Raw genomic sequence first — 23,168 nt, 5'->3', positions numbered from 1 at the left:
GCCACCAGAATCACTTTACCTTATTTCCTTGTGCTTCTGACAGGTTAGGGCAAGAAAAACTGATGTAATGATGTTGACTGCCTTGCTTTATACCACTGACGACCTGATGTCAGACTACAAGCAACGGCAGCCGACATAGAAAAACATTGACTCTGTTATTCGGGCCAGGCAAGGGCTACCACAGCAGGGATAGCCCACAGGTGATGACTGCAACAGTGATAACACTCGAACATCTACATTTATTGTAAGTGTACACAACTGTGCTTTCTGAGCATCATCTTTGTAGCTAAATGTTTTACTTGCTGTCTGAAATATTCTCTGGGATCTTGAATTGAGATAAGTAGCACATCCAGGATGGGTGAGCCAGCATCAGCCATTCATTCCCGCTAACCCCATACCAGCTTTATTTAAAAAAAAAATAATTTAACAGTTGTTTCTTCGTATTAATCTTGCGTGGGGGAACATCAGTTGTAGCTGCTTTGCATGTGTCAAGCTTCTTTCATTTTTTTGTCTGAGCTCTGTTTGCTGTAGTACTTAGAGGCAATTAACTGTGCTTTCAGTGATTAGTACCAACATAAATGTTTGACATGTGTTGGACATTGCTTTTAGTGAGAAACCATCTCCAGGGTGGTGCACCTTGTTTATGTAGGTTCTAAGTTTTTTTTTTTCTTTCTATGAAGGATTTCCCTTTGTAAGTGTAATATTAGTGATTGTTAGGGGAATATTTGTTGAATGCTTACTGATTTTTTTCCCCATGTTTAATTGAACCAGATGAACTTGAAGGAGGGGACAATGATCAAGAATCAGACATGTTGCCAGTAAGAGGCAGAGGAAGGAATCCAAAGGGAAGGCAGAGAACTGTCAACTCAAAAGCACAATCGGATGGCAGTAGGTCTTCGTCATCTCATGGTGTCAATGAAGTTGAAAGCAGCTCCTATGTAAGTTGTGAAATATTTAAAACTTGATTGTGTTTTTAAGGGACTGTAGTAAAGGCTAGTAAGCAAATGGCAAGCTTGAATAATATTGCAATTTGGAAAATAATTAAATGCATATACACAATTTCTTAGAAAGCTTTGTAGAATCTCTATCTCCATGGACCAAAGGGGGATAAAACCCTGACTATGACCTTGGATTGGTTAATGATTTTGTTATTGAGAAAGCTGGTTTGGGGTATTGGGAATGAGTGGCTGATGCTGGCTCTCGCCCATCCTGGATGATGAGTCAGCATGGTTCACACTGGCATTGAAACCCAGCAAAGACCAGGTGTCAAAGCAAGATATTTGAAGGACCAAGAAGCCTGCACCATCCCTAAGTGTCTATATAGTAGCTAGCACAAAGCACATAGATGGAAGTGTCCATTCATCAGTGAGGCAGCACAGTTATTTCAATCCTATATCAAGCTGACACAGGATAAGGGATATTAGTGAAGGGTGTAAAAGCCTTTGCTAGCTGCCTTGAGTGGTGGTTATTGGATGTGGGCACCTTTGTGCAATCAATTTCCATAGAACTGTACTTCCACATAAATATCTGGTTCTTAAATTCACTACAACAGGCACTTTATTGCATATTTTTTTCTTGTATTGCTTTCTTGCATCATATAGTGGATATAAAAAGTGTACACACCTGTTAAAATGCCATGTTTTGTGATATAGAAAAAAATGGGACCACAATAAATCATTTCAAAACTTTTCCCACCTTTAATGTGACCTATAACCTGTACAATTCAATTGAAAAACAAATCAGTTAGTGGAAAAATATAAAAAAAGTACAATAAGTTGGTTGCTCGTGTGCACACCCTTAAACTAATACTTTGTTGAATCACCTTTTAATTTAATGACATTTATTCTGTGGATTTAAAACAAATGCAAGAAATGTAATGAAAAATCTCATTGAGACATTTTCTATGTGGTATGGCTAGATCCAAATCACTTGAAGATTGCTTGTAAAATTTGTGCCACATATGACGAGAGCTCTTCAGAGCTCAATAAAACCTATGGACAAAATAATGTATTAATGTTCCTGACACCTTTTTACTCTGTAAGAAATGAGCTTGACACTTCAGCCTTACAATTGAGTGTCCCCACTGTGCTAATTTTAATAGCTGAACTATGAGGCACATTGTGCTCTGGGTCCAGGCAAAAAAAAAAAGTCTTGATGTGGAATTTGTTTTCAGCACTTGAAAAATTATTTTTTTAAGAGAACATTAATGCAATTCAATCAAAATAAACTTGTTCGTAAAGATCTTTTACGTAGGAAGAGTGATATTTGTGATGATGTGAGGTATTGCTTGGCTGTGCCAGGAGAAGTAGAGCAGTGGATGTGTAACACAATATGCCAGCATATTTAGCTGGAGTTTTATAAAGAATTGTGTGTCATTTGTGTATGAAACTGCTTTGTACTGAAGCTTGTGTTGAAAATGTATTTGTAAAGCTGCTTGTGTTTAAAAAAAAAAAAAAAAGTGGGTCCTGCTGGACAGAAAAGAGATGCACCTGTATGTCAGACTGTGTTGTAACTATTGAAACGAATATATCCTTAACAAGGGATACTGGAAGAGAAGTTTTATTTCAGTCCAGCTAACTTTGAAAAAGTAGCCTGAAATTAAATGACCTGGTTTGTACCATAAAGATTGCATCTTAAAGTTCTGATTGCAGCCAGACACAAATGTCTATGAAACCAAGGACTAGGAATTCTACTGTATTGTCCTTAGGATGAACTAATTGCTAACATGGAAGGGCGGCAGTTTTTTAAATGGTTTTATAGCTTCCAGGTTATATAACGCATCTTAGTAAAGCTGTGTGTGGTGACATGTCTGCAAGATTTTCGCTCGTTTGCTAGTAAAGGGGGTAGTGTGGGAACTAGAAGTCAGATGGCCAGGTGTGTGTGATGTTATTCTGTAAGTTGGCACTGAAATTATGCTGTAATACTAGAGGAGACGGTCTCAGGGCAGTCTGTGAAACCTGACCAAACAAAGGGTCACACACCCCCTTCATCTTGCCTTGCTCTAGTCAGTGAACTAGGGGAACAGTAATTCTTTAGGTCAGTCAGGAAAATATAGTGAGATTTAAGTACTGTTTTTATGTATCTGTGTGAATCTATCCATCTGTGTTATTTTTAATATTTCCTGTGTTGAAACTCTGGTGTATTTTGTAAATAGATATTCAGTATTTTCTTGCTCTTTTTATTTATTATTAAATATATTTAAACTTTTCGTTGTGGCTGATCCTTTAGAGAATATTTAAACTTGTGAGGGTACTTATATTTAGTCACCCTGTGCCTGCTCTAGCATTTGTATTGGCATTAATTTTACTCAGTATAATTGGGTACCCTTGTAAGAGCCTTAGAGTAGATGGCTTTGGAGTGTTCTGTTGCAAGTATCTACCTTATAGTCTAGTAAGAGGGGGCATAGTTGCTAAATCTGTGCAGGCCTTTCCTGTGTGTGTATGTGCATGAAACTGATATCTGAGTGTCACCTAGTTGAAGCAGGGACACAGCACTAGATTAACAGAGGGTGGTGGATGACTGCTTGGAACACACTGCTGAAGACTCCACTCTACATCTGTGTTGGTGGGGACTCTTATTCGGGGCATGGTGGGGGGGGGGCAGCCCCAGGACTGTGTGTCCCCTGTGTGCTCATAAGAGAAATTGTGCTTGGTGCAGAGAGCTGCATCTGAAAATACTGTGCATCTATTTTTGTTCCGAGTGAACGCTCATCACTGGTGTCTGTGGTGAGGACTGAGGCTCCATGATTACTGGCCCAGAGGAGGAATGTCACAGTATTGATCATTTTCCTCCCAGCATCTCTAGGAGACAGAGAGACTTTTTTATAACTCAAAAACAGGTACAGAGACATTGAGAGAGGAGGATTTAGTTCAGTCCCATGCAGTTTCCCTGGTACTTATTAGAAGGCAGGAGGAGAGTGAGTTGAATGGTATTGATGTTCATCGTGCATACAGCTGCAGTCATAACAGATGGATTATCCTGCCATCAGGCGGATCCTCGGTTGGCCGAATTCCAAAGTCTAGGTCCGGCGTCGGTTGTCGTCGCCTCTTCCCTGACGTCATTGCGGCAGGGGTATAAAAACCAGCCAACGCCATTTTCTTCAGTCTTTCTTGCCGCGCGGTGCCCAAAGCAGAAGCAGTTCGCAAGTGCCGGTCGGCCAGCTCCTGAGATTACGAATATTTTTCAACCGAAGTCTTCTTGAAAGCTAAGTACCCCGTTGGGGAAACTTTTCTTGCCTCAGACCGATGTCAGACAAAGTTAATAATTGCATTTCATGTGGGAAGCAAATACCGCATAAGGATTTCCATTCCATCTGCATTCCTTGCTTAGGCCCAGACCACGACGTCTCGGCCTGTCATTTTTGTGCTAGATTCAACAAACACACTATTAAACGTCGGGCGGAGTTCGCCCAACACTATTTTGGTAAATTTAATTACATTATGTCGTCGGATACTCCGACTCCAGTTTTAAGTAAAAGACGCAAAGATAAGGACCGACATACGAGGTCCGTGACTTCTACCGACACCACGCTAAAGCCGGCTACAGGTGCTCTGGTTCTCAGCGAGGCGCCTACGCAGCCCCTGAGTACCGATGACACTTCTTTAGCGGTGTCTTCTGTGCCCGAGGTCGCAGGCTCCTCGGCCCCCACTCCGACTACAGATACCGACGCCACTCTTGGCGGAGAAACTCAGAAACTCAGAGTTTAGACAGGCCTGCCACCTCTCAAGGTGTCTTCCGGCCTCCTTCTTCTTTTTCCATTAAGGCTTTCACAAAATCTAAAACAGCCATGAAAACTAAGACAAGCTCCACAGAGCCCCTCTCAAGGCCCCATGCCTAAAAAACAGATGCTCAAAATGGCTGAGGATTTGATTACTCTTATCAGGGGTTCTCGACCCCCCTCGGACAAAAGGCCCAGATTGGAGGAAGACTACCCTTCCTCGGACCATTCTGAAGACCAGTAATAATCATACTCCCCTTTTGAAGATTCTGATGTGGAGGAGTCCATTCCTTCTGTCTCCCCCCCCCCCCTGAGGACTATTCTTTTGGGGAAACCTTGCATACCTTGAGGGAACACTTCCACTGGGAAGGCCAAGATTACTCAGACTCCAAGAAAAGGCTCAGGGATTTTCTCTTGCGCCCTCAGCACAGGCTTCTGGCTATCCATCCTGTCTTAGACATAGTAGATGATGTGTATTCAGAGTCCAGCCTTAACCCAGATTCTTTACCACCAGCTCCAGTTAAGCCTGACAGGTATTACTGGGTTCCTGATTCATACCAATTCCTTTACAAAAGCCATGCTGCTGACCCAGAAACTATTTCACAGGGTCCCAAGGGAATCAAGGCCTCCACTGCCAAAAATCCATTACCTTCAGAGAGAGATTCCAGAGCTTTACAAAGGTGGGGCAAAAAGGTATACACCTCGGCCACTTTAACCATGAGGGCATTAAACTGTCAGTTCCATATGTTAAAGTATCACAGTTTTTGTTTTCAGTTGAAAAGCAAAATGTCACAACCTGAACAACCAGACTTGAAGGAGTTGCAGGATTTGTTGCATAGTGCAGAGCAAGTGGGTAAACATACCTTGCAATGTGGTTTTGATGCTTTAGGGGCCTCATGTAGAGCTACTGTTACAGGGTCTGTCATATGTAGACATGCTTGGCTCAAAGAGCAAACCTTACCAGATCATGTCAAAGCTAAATTACTAGATGCACCTCTTCAAAAAGATGTACTATTTGGTGTTAAAGCTGAGGAGGTATTGAAGAAAATGGAGGAAAAGGCAAGATCACTGCAAACAGTGAAAGATTACCTACAGGTACAACTTCCACGTTTCAGTAGAAACTGGCCTTCAAAAAATTGGTCCTTTCCAGCCTCGGACAGACCTCAAAGAGGGTAGATACAGGCACCCGAGGGGTAGAGGGCAATCTCAAGGATCATTTAGAGCCAGACAATGGCAAGCACCTACACCAAGAGGTGGAGAGGTTAGATCACAGCCATTCAGAAAGCAGACACAATGACTTTCCCCTTTGCATGCCAAGCAAAGCTCTAACGGCAGCACCTTTAGGCGGAAAACTGGCATTATTTTCGAAAAATTGGCATACTATCACAAAAGACAAATGGGTCCTGGACATCCTAGACAGAGGCTACTGATTCCACTTTCACACCCTTCCAAAAATGCGAGGCATGCCAAACCTGCCACAAAATCAAAGGGCAGAGGCACAAAAACAAATTTCAGCTCTCGTGGACATGAAAGCTATTCGAGATACCTGCACAAGAACAGGGTCAAGGTTTTTATTCCAGACTATTCCTGGTACCAAGGAAGGACAAAGATTGGAGACCTATTTTGGACCTATCCATCCTAAACAAAATAGGTCTCCAATCTTTGTCCTTCATTGTCACTGTCAAATGTTGAATGTACATTTTGTCTTGGAGCTTTTCTCCCCAGGACTCCATTGAAAACGGGTTATTTTTGGCCCAATGGACTATCCTGGTAAACCAACTGCAATAAATAAATAAATAAACACATATTTACTCGTACCAAAATTCAAGATGCTCACATTACAGCAGCTTCTTTCCATGCTGGGCAAGGAGTCTTGGTTGGTAACATTGGACCTCAAGGAGGCATACCTGCATGTCCCTATCAGACAAGATTGCAGAAGATACCTCAGATTTCTTGCAGGTTCAACCCATTATCAATTCTCTGCATTGCCCTTTGGCTTATCTACTGCGCCCAGAGTATTCACGAAATGCCTGGCATCAGTAATTGCCTTCTGCAGACTTCAAGGGATACAAATATACCCATATTTGGACGACTGCCTTATCCAAGCAGACAGCAAGCACATACTTCTGAAACACCTGGCGTTTGTAATAAAGTTGAACTTTCTGGGATACACAGTCAACAAAAAGAAATCAAAACTAATACCCTCGCAAGCAATAATTTTCCTGGGTGCCAGCTTGAATACAAACACCCAGATGGCCTACGTCACGCCAGAGAAACAAGGGCAACTATGTCAATACTTCAGAAAAATGGCAACCTTCACCAGGCTGACTGCAAGGAAAATCCTGCAGGCTCTGGGATTCATGGCATCTTGCATCCTGCTAATCCCATGTGCAAAGCTGCATATGAGGAAACTTCAATGGTACCTAAAAAACTTATGGTCTCAACACAGCCACAGTTTGGAAGCAATTATACCACTCATTCCACGTCTCCAAAAGGAATTTCTGTGGTGGGCTCAAGCATGCCAAAGAAACATAGGTCTCCCATTCTGCATGCCTCAAGCAAATCAAATCATCGCAACAGATGCCTCTGACTACGCCTGGGGGACGCACATGACAGATCAGTGCATTCAGGGCAAATGGTCCCAAAAAGAAAAACACCTACACATCAATCAAAATGAAATGCTAGCAGTAAAAATGCTATTATGACCTTCAAAGACCTACTGCATCCAGGCCAGCTATCTATAAGAACAGACAACACCACAGTGATGTGGTACATAAACAAACAGGGAGGAACCCATTCATATCCCCTGTGCAGGCTAGCCATGTCTCTTTGGAACACGGCTCTGGAATTACAAATCTATCTTCAAGCACAATTCCTGCCAGGCAAGGAAAACACGCTGGCAGACAACCTAAGCAGAAATATGACAGATCCACACGAATGGAAGTTGCATCCTCAAGTCTTTGCAAAGATAATTCAAGCATGGGGAAGGCCAGACATAGATCACTTTGCTACCCACAGAAATTACCAATTGAAAAAATTCTGCTCAAGGACCTATCATCCACAGGCCTGGAAAGTGGACGCACTGTCTTTCAGTTGGACAGCATTGACAGTTTATGCCTTTCCACCTCTTCCTCTGCTGCCCAAAGTTCTACTAAAAGCCAGAGCAGACAGACCAAAGATGATTCTCATTGCTCCAGACTGGCCGAGACAACACTGGTACCCACTCCTGAGGGGACTGACGCATTCCCCACCATGGATCCTGCCTCTAATGCCTCTTCTGTTGACCCAGCACAACTTCAAAATTCTTCAGTCAGCTGAAAACACTCAATCTAGCCGCATGGAGGATTCCTTGATTACCCAACAGACCCTCCTCTCCAAGGAGGTGCAGGATGTCATTTTGGAGGCCAGAAGGCCTTCTACTAGAAAAGCCTACTCCGCCAAATGGAAACTGTTTTGTGCCTGGAATCAGAAAAAGGGACAGAATCCTGGGATACTGAATTTACCTCAAATATTACAGTACCTAGCTGAGATGCTAAACAGTGGACTTTCTTTCTCCTCCATCAAAATCCATGCTTCAGCCATTTCTGCACAAAACAACACTGATCCTCCTTTATTCTCTCATCCGCTCTTAAGACAGTTCCTCAGAGGGGATAAGAATATAAAACCCCCAAGGAAGCAACCAGTACCTGCTTGGGACCTCAATTTCATTTTAGAAAAACTGACCCTGCCTCCATTTGAGCCAGCTGCTTCATCAGAACTGCAATATTTGTCATGGAAAACAGCCTTCCTTCTGGCCATCACCTCAGCACGCAGGGTTTCGGAACTACAAGCCCTCATGGCTGTGCAACCTTTCATCATTTTCCATCAGGACAGAGTTTCCTTACGAACCCAACCCTTCCTTTATGCCAAAGGTAGTATCCAGTGTAGCCTTGAATCAGGCTATCCACTTACCTACTTTTTATCCTAATCCACAAAACAAAGGGGAGAGACTACTACATTCCTTGGACATTCACAGACAGCTTCGTTATTATTTGGACAGGACAAAGCCATTCAGAAAATTAGAGCAACTCTGTGTCCTATGCTACAGGTGCTCAAGGAAAGGCCATTTCCAAACAGACAATCTCAAAATGGATAGCCCATTGTATACGCTTTTGTTCATTTCATGGTATGACTGTACCTACAAACATCAGATCTCACTCCACAAGGGCCACAGCTACCTCTGCAGCTTTCCTCAGGGGGGTTCCTACCAAGGATATTTTGGAAGCAGCCACTTGGAGTTCTGTGCATACTTTCTCCAAACAGTCACCTACCACTGTACTCTAAATCTAGAGCGGGCTTTGCCACAGCAGTCTTGCAGGGCATCCTTGCTCCTCCTAGTTCCACTTAGTGCCTGCCACCCCTTTTTAGCTTTGGGATTCTACCCATCTGTTATGACTGCAGCTGTATGCACGATGAACATAGTACAGTTTTGTACCTACCATAAATGTAGATGTTCGAGTGCTAATACAGCTGCAGTCCAGGTTTCCCTCCCTCCTTCCCCTCTTGGGACAGACCTAATGACAAACACCTCATCATACAACCTGATTGGGGTATTCTTTTATGGTGTATTTGCTTGCAACTACTGTTTTTTGATTGTTGGATTGCATTGTTACATACATTTATCTTTTGCCCTCCTTCTGGGGGCACCTGAAATCTGGGACAAGAAAAACTGAAGAAAATGGCGTCTGCTGGTTCTTTTACACCCTTGCCGCACTGATGTCAGGGAAGAGGCGACGACAACCGACGCTGGACCTAGACTTTTGGAATTCGGCCGACCGAGGACCTGCCTGACGGCAGGATAACCCATCTGTTATGACTGCAGCTGTATTAGCACTCAAACATCTACATTTATGGTAGGTACAAAACTGTACTTTTCCCACTTTGTCTGCCCTTATATGAAATCATTTTTTTCATAGAAGTAGCTTGTCTCTATTTATGGAGGTAGAATGAATTAGATTTACCTACTTTACGCCTCCATTTACTTATATTCATTACGTCTCATAGAAATGTTACTGTGGATTGTGGCTATTGTAGAAACTTGTAGATTTGGACTAAAATGGGTTTTCTCTTCCCACTGTGTAACCAGGTCATACGGGCATTTGTTTTTTCCCCACAGTTGCCATGCCTTTCCTTACTGACTCCGGTTTCAGTGCTGATTTTGATGAGATCAGAGAGCAACCGGCCAGTGCCACAGTTGATTCTGGAAAGTGTGTTGACTTTACCTGTTGTCAACATTATTCCTACACTGTCTATTTCCTCTTGTATTAAATACTTTCAGGTCTAGCTGTGTTGGCAGCTATTCTTTTAGCAGCAAGCTCCTTTGCTGTACCTTTTGACGCCATTGATGGATAACCATTGTATGCTAATGCACAGTGCAGGGGATGGCTCTGCTTCAGTGGTGTTTTTTCTCCTTTGTGTTACCTGGGATTTCAGCATCTATTCCTTAAGCATTGCATATTTCTTTACAAGGGCTCCCCTCAGTATTGGATACTGCAGTGTCCCATCCCAAGACCCCATTCATTCTCTTCCTGTGGCCTACCAACCTGTGAAAAGAAGATTGAAAGCCGGCCATATAGTGGTATTTATCATAGGTCGCTTTCTTCCTCTGCTTCCTGTTCATCTTTGGAACCATCCTATCTGCAAATGAAAAGGAAGCATGTTGAATCCTCGTGAGTGTGGAGGTGATGATTCCCAGCATCTATTCTGGGTGAATCTGAGTTTGGAGGAATCTTAAAATTCTTCTGAAACGGGGTGATCTGTAAGATATTAGTGTTTCACTTGTTAGCGCTAAATAAGCTACAGATTACTACAGCACTCAGCCTTCCTCTTTACCTAGAGGAAAACAGTTTTTCTACTTACTGTCCTTACTTGCTTAGAGAAAGAGCTCTTCTACTCACTTTCCTCACTTGTGTAGAGGAAAGTATTTTTTTTATTCAGGCATGTCCAAGGGTCAGCTCCTAGTGTTCTCTCCTCTCTATCTGCTGAATTTGAGCATCTTTGGACAATGTAGCAATTGCCTCATGTAAGCAGACAACCCTCTCCTACCACCCAACACCACAACCTGTGAGAAATGCACTTATCTAGCCAAACTGGAGGTAAAGCTCTCTCCAACCAAGACTGAACTTGACAGTCAAGAGGAGAAGATAAACACTTGCACCACACCACACCCATCACATAATCCCACTAAACGTACTCCACCAAACTCCACACACACAAACACAAAAACATTTGCAGAGGCTCTCAATAATAATCTGCTCAGAGACCTCCAAAGCAGAAACACAAGCAACCTCCACCCCCCCAAGCACAACCCAAATGACATAGCTCACAGACTGTGTGCCAGTAAACCACAGCCCATAAGGCAAAACAGTGTACCCAACACACTAGTCATAAGTGACTCTATAGTCAGGCACACTGCTGTCCCACTCACCAGGCTAAACAAGAAGGTTACTGTCAGCTGCTTGTTGGGTGCCAGGATCTGCCACATAACCCACGCACTTGGGTCACTCCACAAGTACAAATATGACTGTCATTGTCCATGTTGGTGTGAATGACCTGAGATGTACCTACCTGGACTACATGAAGAGAGACATGGAAGAGCTCTCCGATCTTGTAGCCCAGGCAGGTATGATGTTACCCCTGAGTAGCATCCTGCCATCGCCCAGAATGATACCGCAGTACAAGGACAAGATGATTGACTTCAACAATTGGCTAAGCTTCTGGTGTCATTCTAAGGGGATCCAATATCTGTCTGCCTGGGACGACATGGTCAACAGACCACGATGCTTTGCCAGAGATGGCCTGCACCTGTCGCCCCCTGGGATTTCGGATACTGGCTAAGGGTCTTGCCTCCCCTAAAGTGCCTTTGTTAGGCAAGGTTCAAATGACAAATTCACCACCGTAACAGGAACAGGCAAGCAAAAACTGAGGGATATGCTACTCAGTGCTAGAAGTCTAAATCTCAAAATCCACTCACTCGAGGCACTCAAAATGGAGAACATCGATATCTGTGCAGCGACTGAGACCTGGTTCAAGGCTCTAGAGCACCCCTGCATTACCAGGTTATAACTCCTACCACACAGGTGTTGGTGTGTCCATATTTATTAAGGATATCCACACCTCCAGGCTAGCTGCGCAGCATAATGTATCCGAGGTTATCCAAGTGCAACTAACTCTGGGCAAAACTGCAATCCAAATTGAAGCTTGCTAGAGATCCCCCACCATGCCCCAGGATTTCCACTCCTCTTTTTTTGATATACTGGAAAATGTTAGGGTTTAACCAAACACCCTAATAATGGGCAGTTTAAAGTACCTCAGCATTAACTGGGAAAACTCCTCTTGTACCAGCTCCTTCACTCATCGCTTTCTTGAATTCATAAATTCCAATGCCGTGGATCAACTTATCCACACACCTATCAGGGGCAACAATATCCTAGACCTAGTCATTACCAACATGAGTGACCGGTGTTCCACACCTGAAGTCAACTCCTCGTAGGTCTGATCCGACCATAAGCTAATCACCCTAGATATCCGCATCCCGCCCCCCTCCCACCGTTAAGAAAACCACGATAAAAAATTTCTCCGAAGCCAACTTCATGCTTAAGACAGAAGTGGGGAACTGGACGGGCAATACAGTTACGACTGCTGAATCCTGCACGAATGCACTCTATAAGCATGGATCATGCTATCCCAAACAGAACCAAGATGCTATCCTCCAAAAAGAGGAAGCCAATCTGGTGGTCCCCTGCCATAAACTCTACAACAGAAGGAAGAAACTGTTGCAAAAGAGTAAAATCCCATGAGTGGAGGAGCTCCCTGGTCAGCCTCAGTGAGACGCTGAGATCCCTTATAAGATCCTCCAAAGCTAGCTGCGAAAACAAAATTGCTACTGATTCTAAGGGCAACCACAAAGCATTCTATAGCTATGTCAAGAATCTCGATGGCAGCACCCAGATCTGCTCTGAGTTACAGCACAACAGCATGAAAATTACAGAACCAACTGATATTGCCAACATCCTGGCAGGTTCAGTGCTAACTTTACCCCCTCTCACCCCCTAAAGGGCCCATATCTCTACAGGAAGAATGCAGAGTCCCTGTAATCACATCAATGTAGGTAGAAGCTGCACACTCTAAAAACACAGCATCCATGGGACCGTGGACATCCCAGGCTGCGTTTTATACGAACTTTAGAACAAACTCTCTCCCCATCCAAGCACCATGTTCAGTCATAGTCTCACATCAGGCTTTGTGCCCACTGAATGGTGGACAGCAACAGTTATCCCACTCCACAAAGGGGGAGCCACCACTGATCCTAGAAACTATCGCCCTATTAGCCTGACAAGCCTGGTCTTCAAGGCCATGGGAATGTATCATCATGGAACTCATAAACAAAGACAATGGTAACCTCCAAACTCTGGACCCCACCCAGGTTGGGTTTGTGAAAGGCATAATATGCCTTCTGAACCTAATCGATTTTGAGGCAGTCGCCAAAGCCGTAGACGAGGGTAAGGTGATTCACACAGCCTGTCTTGACCTCGCCAAGGCTTTCGACACCATCCCCTATTCTGGAATTATAGGAAAACTCACTAAACTAGGTATAAATCCCTACATCGCAAGATGGATTGCCACCTGGCTCACTGAGCGAACCTACACTGTAAAAGTTGCATACTCCAAATCTGACTTTGACAGTGACAAGTGGAGTACCACAGGGTTCAGTCCTGGGACCTCTCCTGTTTGGAATCTACTCTGAAGTACAGGCTAACACAAAAGGCCTCTGGCTAACGAAGTTCGCAGATGACTGCAAATTAGGAGCCATAGTAGAGTCCCCAAATGATGTGGACATCCTACAGAAGGGCCTCAGTGAGACAGATGCCTGGTGCCAGAGGCATGGCCTCAAGCTCAATGCCAGAGTGCATTGTCATCCCCTTTGGTAAAAACTCTGTACCCATGAACCGCAGCCTACTTAATGCCAAATGTGTGATAAGAGACCTTGGGACCCAGGTGGACATTTCTCTCTTGATAATCGCATCACCACAGTAGTCAGGATATCCTATGTGGCACATCTCATCACAAAAGGGTTCTCATCCAGGAAAAGAGAGGTCATTGTTCCCCTCTACTTGGCACTCATTAGACCCATTATAGAGTACAACGCCCCTTTTGGAATTTACCTCACTAGACATCTGCAGCAGCTGGAAAGGCCACAGAATTACCTCACAGAGGATTACTGGCCTCAGATGCCCTACACTGGCCGTCTCAAACTCCAGCTTTAATCTGTAGCATATCGCCTACTTCTGAGGAGATCTCTGCCTAACATATAAAGCTATGTTAAACCCAGAGCTGTTGGACATGCTACACCTAAAGAAATCCCAGTCCCTCTGAGCTACATGCTCTAGGGACCTAAACCTTGTCACCACAATAAACAGGACATACTGGAGGGATAGATTCCTGTCCCAGAGATTTCCTATACTCTAGAACAAGCTACCCATCTGTGTCAAGCGAAGTTCCTCATTAGCACTCCAAAAAAAATCTTGAGTGGGTGGGAAATAGGAAATCTACCCCAGGGATCACTTCTGTGGCTCTGCTCGACAGGGGCACAGGAAATTAACTTTCTTGGGTGATGTAAGCCAGGGAACCTTGTTGGCTAGGCTTTCTTGGGCCGATAGCCTAGTACCTACATAGAAACCTATGGGTGCAATATTGACAGTATTGGGGATAGCCTTGCTGTGGTATACTTTGGCTGGCTTGATTACCAGAGACTTCATCCCCTCTTCCTGGGCTGGTGGATGCCCTGAGCCAGGTGTTAGGATGCCTGTATAAGGGTAATTTACCAGTGCCATGTTATCAGCTCTTTCATGCTATCTGAACCTGAAGCATCCAGTTTTGTAGACTACATCAGTCAGTCCTTGCCAGAGATCTTAAAACGTTGAGTACCCCATTGGGGGACCTTTTCTTGTTTTTACTGGATTGTAGTATTAAATGATATATTGGAGAAATACTTGTCTTAAGTATGGAAAAAAATTCCAAACCGTGACTATCGTGGTTGTGAAGATAGGTGAAGGCTGCCAGTCTAGCCAGATAGAATTATGTAGATAGTTCTGTCATATATAAGTCACAGGCTTGTTCTCTTAAATGGGAAAAATGGTGTTAAATGTGGAACTGCAAAAATGTAACAGTCCACTCTGCTGTAACAAAGCTGATAAGTCAATTATTTGTCAAAAACCAGAGCCAAGATGTCTAGATAAAGGCATTCTGCCTATTGTTTTGAGGCCAGAGTTAATGGCTAGAATTTGCATGTATAATTTCTTTTATTGCTCTAGTTCTTGACCAGCTGCAAGATCAAAAGGGTTAACTTCTGAGAGTCTGTTAGCTTGGGAACCAGAAATAAATGATCTAATTTGAAATGAATCCGTGGTACTGTGTTATCAATTTAAGGGCAGAAAGAATGAGTGCATTTGAGCATTTGTCTTGGGAACATCCAACTCGCCACTCTGCCTGTGTCTGTATGCAAGTAGGATTTTAGAACTGTGTTTTCTTTTGGATATAGCTAGGAAATAAAGATTAGACTAGTTTGTTTGTGATGTCAGAACTTTTTTACTGTATTTTAAATATTTCTAAGTGATCTCTGAACTCTTGACTAGCACTGTGTAGTAAGAAGTGTTGTGTTTTTAATTTAAATATTTTTAAACCTTTTCACTATGACTGTTTTGTGTAGAGATAATTTTAAACTCTTGAGTACATTGCATGTATATAGTGATACTGTACCAAGTCACTCCAAATAAGTCTTGACTGTACAGTCGCACTTATTTGGATAATATTGCACACTATAATTGGACACCCTTTCATAAGGGCCTTTGTGTAGCTGATAAATATTAGCTGGGTGGTGGCAGTGATATCTACCGTATAGTCTGGGTAAAATGGGCACAGCTGGAGAACTTGTACCAGCCTTCCTCAGGAGTGTCTGTATAGTTGTATAAACTCTTACCACACAAAGTGTGTGTGTCTCAGTTACTTGGGCAGTGACATGAAGCACTGGTTGGACAGAGAGGGTGCTGGAGGTTTTAGTTTGCCCACTAGGCTGAAATCTGTACCCTATAGCTATGCCAGTAGGGAGTCTTATTGGGGACCTGGAGAGAGAGGGAGAAACCAGCCCCAGACTGAAAGTGATCTCTGTGTGCTCTTAAGGGAAATTATACTTTACTGTGTGTATTTATAATCCTTTCCCTATATGGACATCCCTCACTGGTGTTAGTGGTGAGGATTGAGGCTCCTTGATTGCTGGGCCAGTGCACGGGTGTCACAGTGGTCCGTCTTATTTGCCTGGGCCCAGAGCACAAAGTGACACATTGCCGCCACTGTGCTCATTTTAGTAGCTGAACTATCAATCGTGGGCTGAATTGTTCAGTTCATGCGGAAATATTGTTAGGGAGTTAATGTATTCAATTGTCTAAGTTCTACTAACTGATTCCACTCATTGATGAAGGGAGAAGCTTTTGAAGCATGTTAGGGTAGCAGAGTTTTGCAGTCGACCCAGACTCTGGGATTTGAGTAGCAGACTGTCAAAAGAGAGGAGACTTTTCACAGTTCCCTCGGGTAACTGTGTGTGTGGCTGAGGCCTTGGAGGCCCTTTTGGAGTCTGATACACCAGCAGCCCTATGCACATTCAGACAGGTTGAAGGATTTGTGCTGTCAGTTATGTCCAGGATTGCTGTTCAGGCATCTACTTCCAACTGCTACAGTAGGGGGAGAGCAGAATTCCCTGAGTTAGAGAGGAGTCATTAGCAGATTTAACACAGGCCTCAGCCGTCCAACTGCAGTCTGGTACCCCCATGCATCACATGCCAGACCTGGAATCAAGCATAAGGCCAAAATCAAAAAGACTTCCTACATTGCATCAACCTAGGCCTTACCAGTATTGTGAGATCTAAGCAACATAGTTCTGCTAGAACCCTTGCTACAGGGTCATCTCCTAGGAAAAAGGACACTCTCTCCAGGATTCTTCTGACTCCTGTGACTCCAAATTTCTACTGGGTCATGTTGCGGATTCAGCCTGATCTTGCCTTAAATTCTCCATAAAATGAGGGAGAATTTCCATTTGGAAGCTCAGGAGTACCGTTGGTATAAGAAAAGGGTTAGAGCATTCTTAAAACTCCCTGAAAGTAAGCCCCTTGGCCATTCCTCCAGTTCTTTGAGGTAGTGGATGATTTCATAATTGACTCTTAACTGAAGCCCAACTCTCAACCCCCTGTTCCTAGGAAACTAGACCATTTTTATACTGTTCTTGTTCTTATGCACCTGTTTAGAAACCCTGTGGTGGATCCTGAGGTTGCTTCAGAGTCCCCAAGGAGCAACATTTCAAAACATCCCTGTACAAATAAAGAAGGGTGGACCTTTGATGGATCTGGGAAAATATGTACATTTCTGCCAACCTGGGTATGAGAGCTCTCAGTTGCCAGTTTCATATGGTGAAGTTCCAGAAAACTCTTCTGGGCCAAATGAAGGAAAAAATGGAGGGTTGGAGGATAATGCTCTCAAAATAACTGCTGGATCTCTGCAACTTCTACTGCCAGGTTACTAATCATTCATTACGTTGTGGTTTTAATACTTTAGATGCATTAAGCCACGGCTGCAGCCTCTAGGTCAGTTATTCATAGGCATTCTTGGTTAAGGAAACAGCCCTTCCCAGACTGTGTTAATCTGAACTGTGAGATGCAACTCTGGGTAAGGAGATTTTGTTTGGACTGAAGTATTTTTCAAAAGGCTAGAGGACAAGGATAAATTCTATGGAGATGGTGCAACCTGCTAAAGTCTTGCACCATCTCCATAGACTTTATCCTTGTCCTCCAGCCTTTTGAAAAAGACTTAAGTCCAAACAAAATCTCCTTACCCAGAGTTGCATCTCAGTCTCCTAGATTTAGGAGGATTGATCCTGTCAAACTTTGGTCCATTCCGTCCTCTCAATCCTAGCAAAGAGGTAGAAGGACCAAACAGGACAGACAACCTAAACATCAAAAGTAAAAAAGGCAAACTGACCAAGATAATCGGCCTAGTGGGTCCTGGCCCTAGGGTGCCCAGCAAGGAGCAGATCTGCAGCCTGGCACTTCCCTATTCCCATTTCCCCAAGTGCCACCCCAACCCTACCCATTTCTCTTTTTCCCAATCAGTCCTTATCTGGCTTCTTTAAAACTAGGTTGAAGGCTCTCCCTTTTTTCAAAGAATGGAAAAAAAAACATTACTCAGGACAAATTTTTAATCATAATAACTCTGGCTACAAATTGCACTTTGCACCTATCCCAACATGTATTGTTTCTGTTACTAAAGGGCAAATCCAGCAGGCTAAAACTCTGGTAGGTCTGTTAACCTCCTGGCTCCATTGAACCAGTTTTCCTAAAGGAAAGAAGCAGAGGATGTTACTGAAGGCTGTTCCACATTCCAATAAAGGAAGGAAACTGTAGGCCCATCTTGGACCCTTTTAAGACTTAAACAAGTTCATTGTAGTTCCCAAGTCCAAAATATTAACTCTGCAAAAGATTTTCTACCCATGTTATCCCTCCAGGTACCACCACCATTCATGGTCACTTTAGAAATGAAAGATACTTCACATTCCTATAGCAAAAGCACACCGGCAGTATCTTTGCTGCAGAGAAGGTGGGAAACTGTCAGTTCTCTGCACTCAATTTTTTCAATGTGTCTAGCCCCAGTAATTGCCTTCTGCAGGACAAACTACATTCAGATTTATCCCCACCTAGAAGGTCGCCTGATTTCAGAGTGCCAAGGATCCGCAGTCTTCTGTTTTATCTAACCATGATCATTTTCTCAAACTGGGGTTCATTTTCAGTTTGAAGAAGCCCAGCCTAACCCCATCACACATGTTTGTGTTCCTAGTAGCCATTTTAGACACATTTACAAATGGCTTTCCCTCTGTAGGAAATGGTTTCCTTCTTTACGCAGCATTTCCACTCCCTCTTGGCTCAGACAACCATCTCGGCAAGGGAAGCCCTGAAAGTGTTGGGATAAATGGCTTAATGTATCCCAATGATTCCATTGGCAAAATTGCATGTGCAAGATTCAGTGGTACCACAAGAAATTTTGTAGTGCCAACACAGACCTTCCCTCATTCACAAGATTCAACTCTTCCCTTGCCTAAAAAAAAGAGGAGTTGAAGTGGTGCATTCATGCCTGTATTCTAAACAAAGGGGTTCTTTACTGGATACAGCCTCAAATTCAGACCCTTACCACATATTTTTCAGGCCTGGAATGGGGGGTGGTCTCAAATTACAGGAAAAAGTTTAGTCAAAGATCTAAGGAAACCAGGTGTTCTGCTGATGAAGACAGATACCACCACAGTGATGTGGTATATAAACAAACAGGAAATAACACACCTATCCTCCGTCATTTAGCCTTCCAACTGTGAAATATGACTCAGTCCACTGCATTACACTTGATGGCCCTGTACCTCCCAGGGGAGAATAACCTCTTGGTAGACACCGACAAGCAGACTTAAATCAGGGAAAATTTTCAACCGATAACTCAAAAATGGGGTACACCAGAACTAGACATTTTTGCCACAAGTCTAAACAAGCAGTTGGAAAAGATTTTACACAAGATTCACAGACAGCAAGACCTGGAGGATGAATGCCTTCTTTCAGTGGACAGGTCTGTTTCTTTTTGCCTTCTCTTTTCATACCTCTCATCCCCAGGGTATTACAGAAGGTCAGGAAGGGCAGTTCAAGGGTGATCTAACTACACCTATTTAGCTAAGACAACATTGGTTTCCTCTGTTCCTCAACCTAAGCAGGGGAACAGTGGCTACTACTTCAGGAGGTGAACTTGTTAACCCAAAACATAGGAACTGTTATACACCCCAGTCTGAGCACCTTGAGGTTGAGGGCATAAATGACTTAGTACTTTGCCTTGAAGGGATTTCCTTTGATAAGTACATCATGGCTATTTTGAAGGAGGCTAGAAAAACAAGTACTAAGAAATCTTGCATATTCAAGTGAAAAAGGTTTTCTGTTTGGTGCCAGTCTAAAATGCTAACTGCAAAGCTACCCCTAGTTTTAACCTACTTAGCTGAATTATTTAACACTGTCCTTTTTCATTCTTCTCTTAATGCTTTGGCCATTTCTGCTCCCATTTAAGTACATTCTCTTCACTGTAATCTGTTTTGTTTTGGAAAAACTTGCTCTGCCTGTGGCCTTTGCTAACGTCAGAGTTCTGTCCTGTAAAGCTGCCTTTCTGGTAAACCTTACCTCAGCTAGGTGGTTCTCATAATTGCAAGCCTTTCCTTATCTTCCACCATGACAGGACCACCCTCAGGACAAATCCCTCCTTTATGCCAAAGGTAGTCAGTGAAGTATCTAAATCAGTCTGTATGCTTTCTTAAGATCATGTAAAAATACTAGGCTAGCTGCTCTTGCAGGCCATTTTAAGCCTAGCCAGTTTCCCTTTTTGTGCTCAACATAACCTGTCCCATTTGTTTACAGATTGACCTTACTCATCCCATGGTCAATAATTATGTATTACCCTTAATGAGAATAACTAGGATCATACCGTAGATAATCTGAGGGGACCCATACTTGGGAGACAGCATTTAGGAGCTGCATGTGCCCATTAGTAGTACAGGGGACAGTCCTGGTGGGGTAAATTTTCTGTTTCCCATCCATAGATCTTTGTGGCACTTGAATATAAAAAGGAACGTACTTTTATGTGGATAGGATAGTCTGTTCCACAGCAGCATTATCTCTGGTGGATTATACCCATCCCTCCAAACTGTTCTGTTGATGCAGAAGAGATTTGTATCCCTAGAAAGAGCATTTCTGATGCCATTTGACTTGCTGATGTGCAGTAAATCCATCTGAAGTGTGCCTGAGGATGCCTTGCATGTCAGACACAGGTCACCTTGACAGTCTAATCTGTAAGATAGAGTATAGCGACAGGACTTGTAGGATATGTTTAGGCCTTGTATCCTTTTAGTAAGGTATCTCTCTGGGTGTTTCAGTTGCTTGTGTCTGGACAGATTCATGCCAAAGGGGACATTATATGCAGTGATTGGACTAACGAGGGCTGAGTAAAGGGGGGCAATGACATCCTTAGATTCTAGGCGCACTCCCTTTGTTTATAAGCTGTGCAGTATAGAAGGACTTTCTAACAACGGACACATGCAGGTCAAATGTTAGACCACTGTCTACATAAGTTCCCAAATCCCGATTAACTGGATCAACTCTTAGGATGTATTGTCAATGTGATAGTTTCCTGAAGTGGATGACTTTTCAAAGGATACAGTAATCCATTTTTTGGCATTTAGTATGACCATGATTTTGACACCAGTCATTTGAGACAAACCTTCCTGCAGGATGGACAAGTCATTTGGAGATTCAGTGGCTGCTCCTAGCTTTGTCATCTGCAGATTTAGTTGGCCAGAGCCCTTGGTGTGTTTTTCAGAAAAAATAGGTGCAAAAAAACAGGAGAGTGGTCCAGCACAGAACCGTGGGGGACTGCACTGCTGATTTGTCAGTGAAGTGTCTGAATCAGTCTGTATGCTTTCTTAGGATTGTGTGAAAATACTAGGCTAGCTGCTCTTTTGGGCCATTTTAAGCCTAGCTAGTTTCCCTTTTTGTGCTCAAAATAACCTGTCCCATTTATTTACAGATTGACCTTACTCATCCCATATTTTTCCAAGTTAGAACAGCAGCATACATTTTCCCTAGAGTGAATGAGGCCCTGTCTATGGTCTGTCTGTGGAGGTTTTTTTGTTGTTTGTCTTTCGGCTTTTACCGGTTAGGGGTCGCCACAGCGCAACTCCGGTCCGCTAATGATTGGCAGTTGGTTTTTATGGTGTTGAGTTGCCAGCACGACTCCCAACCTTCATCGAAGGCACGCCCATTCAACGCATGTCTTTCGAACGCCCACTCGACCGCAGTCTGCATGTCCTCCCTGCGGTCGAGTGGGCGTTCGAAGGCACGCCCATTCAACGCATGTCTTTCGAACGCCCACTCGACCGCAGGGAGGACATGCAGACTCCACACAGAAAGCACTCCCACCCCAAGAGGTAACTTCCCCTATTTTAATTATCTGCATCGTTATCTGTGAGCCATTTGGCAATCTAACAGGTGACACAGGGGTACGTATCTAGTTTTAGTTTTTCTGCTATGCCTGAGTGGGGAATTGTCAAAGGCACATAAAAATAAAGTAAAAAATCAGAGACTGAGAATATAACATTTATGGTAGATAAAATTGTGATTCTCGGGGGGTAGTTTATGTAGCTACCTCCAATCAATGTGAGGCATTTTACATAGGAAAAACTGAGAGGAAGATAAAATCAAGGATTTATGAACATCAAGTATAGACACAGCTCAGTTTTTCCTGGCCACCGTTTTACATTTGTGGTATTACAACAAATGAGTCTAAACAGAGAGGTGGACCTTGGGAACTGAAACTGGAAGAAGCAGAACCAGAATGGCAAGTTAAAACAGCGCACATTTTCCCTGGATTGAATGTGGCCCTGTCTATTAAATATTTATTAAAACTGAAGGCCCTCACTAGGTAGTAATATTCTGTAAAATGCATACAAATACTAGGTCCCCTGATGACATCTTCTGTCTCGACGAGTTTGTATTGTGGATTCAAAAAACATGCTTGATTTTCCGGCTTTGGTGGTTTTTGTGTATAATAAACTTCTTTCAGGATTTTCTCTCTTTACTAGAATGTATTAACATGTGGTAGACTTTAGAAATAACACAGAGCTAAGTATATGATTTTATACTATTTACATGCGACAAAATAGATTTAATGTGTTTTAGTTTTATGTACAAGACACATAACCTGAGTTTATTTACATTTAGCGTATTCATTTTGTTCTTTTTATGAATTTAATACATGATTAGATTTTAATATTATGCTGCATAACCTACTAGTGTTTAGAGCAGGGGTGTCCAACCTTTTCAGTTGCAAGGGCCGCATTGAGTCAACAGAAATGGTCTGGGGGCAAATGGCAAGTGAGGACCAAAAAAAAAAAACCCACATCATTAACTAAAAAGCAAAATACCCCAGGTTTATGCGGACTAATACAAAGTCAGCCCACTGGCTGTATTGTAGGTGAATTTGAACAATAAATAAATTAATAATTGCATAATATTTGCCCTAAAATTCAATATCTCATTCTAATTATTTAAAAAACAGCTAACATCAAAAACACAAAACACAGATTTCAGTAAATGCACTACTATTTCATCCAGTGTGTTTCTACTGAGTCTTGAAATAGACTAATTTTTCTGCATCTGCTGCAAAATGGAACTGTGATTTGAAACCATGAAAGTTAAAAGTGAGCTAAATAACTTGCACAGCGAAGGTAGTCTACATGCGTTATTTATCCAGTAACTTGGAATACTTGGCAAAAGAAAAATATGCAAGACAGACA

At 43.0% G+C, this 23,168-nt stretch overlaps 1 protein-coding gene across 1 annotated transcript in view; it reads left to right on the top strand.

Annotated features, from left to right (window-relative positions):
* The window catches only part of LOC122789875 (PHD finger protein 6-like), a 655,585-nt gene that overhangs the window by 355,180 nt on the left and 277,237 nt on the right, over window positions 1-23,168 (top strand). The window contains exon 4 of the mRNA XM_044057309.1: window positions 772-938. Within this exon, the coding sequence (XP_043913244.1) occupies window positions 772-938 (167 nt within the window). The remainder of the gene's footprint in view (window positions 1-771; window positions 939-23,168) is intronic.

The sequence above is a fragment of the Protopterus annectens genome, chromosome 15.part0, assembly GCF_019279795.1.
Source record: "Protopterus annectens isolate FY-2018-M chromosome 15.part0, PAN1.0, whole genome shotgun sequence".
Lineage (NCBI taxonomy): Eukaryota > Metazoa > Chordata > Ceratodontiformes > Protopteridae > Protopterus > Protopterus annectens.
This window is presented reverse-complemented; position numbering and strand designations above follow the sequence as displayed.